Source organism: Penaeus japonicus, unplaced genomic scaffold (assembly GCF_977035675.1).
Source record: "Penaeus japonicus unplaced genomic scaffold, GWHDUDI00000001_assembly GWHDUDI00000006, whole genome shotgun sequence".
Taxonomy (NCBI): Eukaryota; Metazoa; Arthropoda; class Malacostraca; order Decapoda; family Penaeidae; genus Penaeus; species Penaeus japonicus.
The window spans coordinates 13262326-13264825 of NW_028234408.1; the positions used below are offsets into that span (position 1 = coordinate 13262326).

The following is a 2500-nucleotide window of genomic DNA, read 5'->3' on the forward strand; positions in this document are numbered from 1 at the left end:
GTTTATGTTATTCCTTATCCTTCATCTATCTCCTCATTCGCTGTTAGTATGAGGATAAGTCTGATGTTGCATTATTCAACATCATTATAACTCCGCCTCATTGCCTATCAGTCTTTGCATAGTCATCCTCACCTTTAGTCACTATCACGCTGTTGATCATCACCTAGTTAGTCACCATGATCATTATCACTTAAGAAACTGTAGCATTAATAGCTTCATCATCATTATCATCACCATATAATCATCATCATTATTATCATCACCATATAATCATCATCATTATTATCATCACCATATAATCATCATCATCATTATCATCACCATATAATCATCATCATCACCAACATCAACATCAAAATAAAACATCAACATCAACACCAACATCGCCATCACCATTATTATCATCACGCCCCTTTTTACCATCACCACCTCCCCGCATTAACAGCTTCTATGAATCATGTTCCTCCGCCTTATCACCTTCACCATCATAAGCCTCACCCGCATCATCTTCATAATCACCATCACAATCACCATCAACATCACCCTTATCATCCTCACCACTATCATCATTCTTATCCTCATTCTCATTTTCATTAACATCATCACCATCACCCTCATCACCATCACCCTCATCACCACCATCACCCTCACCCTCACCACCCTCACCCTCACCCTCACCATCATCCCCACCCTCTTCCCCACCCTCATCACCACCCACACCATCACCACCCTCACCACCACCCTCACCATTATCACCACCCTCATTCCCACCCTCACTATCACCACCACCCTCATCACCACCACTCTCACCACCACCCTCATCACCACCACTCTCACCACCACCCTCACCATCACCACCCTCACCACCACCACCCTCACCACCACCCTCACCACCACCACCCTCACCACCACCACCCTCACCACCACCACTCTCACCACCACCCTCACCACCACCCTCACCACCACCACCCTCATCACCACCCTCACCATCACCACCCTCACCACCCACACCCTCATCCCCAATCGCCGCCTCGACCTCTTCGATCCCACAACTTCCTCCTGAAGTTATTAAAGTCTAGACATTATCGGTAGGGAGTTGTTGCTCGTTCATCAAAATGCTGTTTAGTTTGGGAAGAAAATGCTAATTATAATCATCAGTTTTTTTTTTTTTTATTATTTTTTTTTTTTTGTGGATTGTTGTTTTTATTTATTTATTTTTTTTTTTTTTTTTTAGGGAAGATATGATATGGGGTGTATATAGGTGTATAAATGTATGTATATTTGTATATGTGTATTGAACTATCAATTTCTTTTTGTCTCTATGTACATATACATACATACATATATATATATATATATATATATATATATATATATATATATATATATATATATATATATATATATATTTGTGTGTGTTTATTCACGTTAAAAAAAAAGGATTCATCCCCTCCCTTTGCACAAAATACTTACCCTTCCTTCTCACCCCTTCCCTTCCCTTCACTTCCCTCCCTCCCCTCCGCTCCGCTCATACATCCCCCCTTCATACCCCCCCAACCCCCCCCCCCTCCCCACGGCATCACACACAGACAGTATCATCTATATCTCTCTCACTTTATCTCCCCGCACAGTGGTGGATTCTGCATCTGGTCCCCGGCTCACTCTCGCCTCCATCACCCGCGATGCTGCCGGGGCTTTCCTGTGCGTGGCCAACAACGGCGTGCCCCCGGCTGTGTCCACTCGCGCTCAGCTCTTCGTGAAGTGTAAGTACTAACGGAACAGGACATTTTTAAGCGGGAGTGTAAGTACTAAAGAGGGAGGACGATTTTGCGGAGTGTAGGTACTAACAGGATAGGAGAATTCTTAAAAATGTAAGTACTATCTATAGAGGAGGCTTTTTAAAAATCTAAGTACTAACGAGGGAACAGGATTATGTGGAATTTAAATACTAACGGAGTAAAAGGATTTTATAGAGTTTAAGCACCAACGAGAGAGGAGGATGTTAGTTAGAGTATATCCTAATGAGGAAGGAGGATTTTTTTGAAGTGTAAGTACTAACGCTGGTAGAGGAGTTCGTGGAGTGTAAGCACCAACGAGGGAGGAGGATTTTTCGGAAAGTAAATATAAACAGTAGGGGATGAAAGAGACTGATTGAAGTGTAAGTAAGTACTAATGGGCGGATGTTTTTATGCTGTTTAAGAAATAACGGAGGAGGAAGGTAGTGGGCTAAGAGAAGAAGGGAAGTAAAGTGAGGGAGACAAAGGAAAGTAGAGGGGAAAGGGAGGATGGTGGAAGAAGAGGGAGGCAAGGTAAAAGAGGATGAGAGGGAAAGAAAGGGGTGGGGAGAGTGAGAAAGGAAACGAGAAGGAGAAGGAGGGAAGAGAATGCGAGAGAGGGAGAGAATAGAAGAGAAAATGAGAGAGAGGGAGACAGTCATAGAGAAGGAGAGAAGGAGAAAAAGGGAGACAATCATAGAGAGGGAGAAAATGAGAGAGAGGGA

The 2500-nt window shown here is 43.2% G+C and overlaps 1 protein-coding gene across 1 annotated transcript in view; it reads left to right on the top strand.

Annotated features, from left to right (window-relative positions):
* LOC122255032 (protein amalgam) overlaps positions 1-2500 on the top strand; it is a 98069-nt gene that overhangs the window by 54494 nt on the left and 41075 nt on the right. The window contains exon 6 of the mRNA XM_086537677.1: positions 1632-1763. Within this exon, the coding sequence (XP_086393803.1) occupies positions 1632-1763 (132 nt within the window). The remainder of the gene's footprint in view (positions 1-1631; positions 1764-2500) is intronic.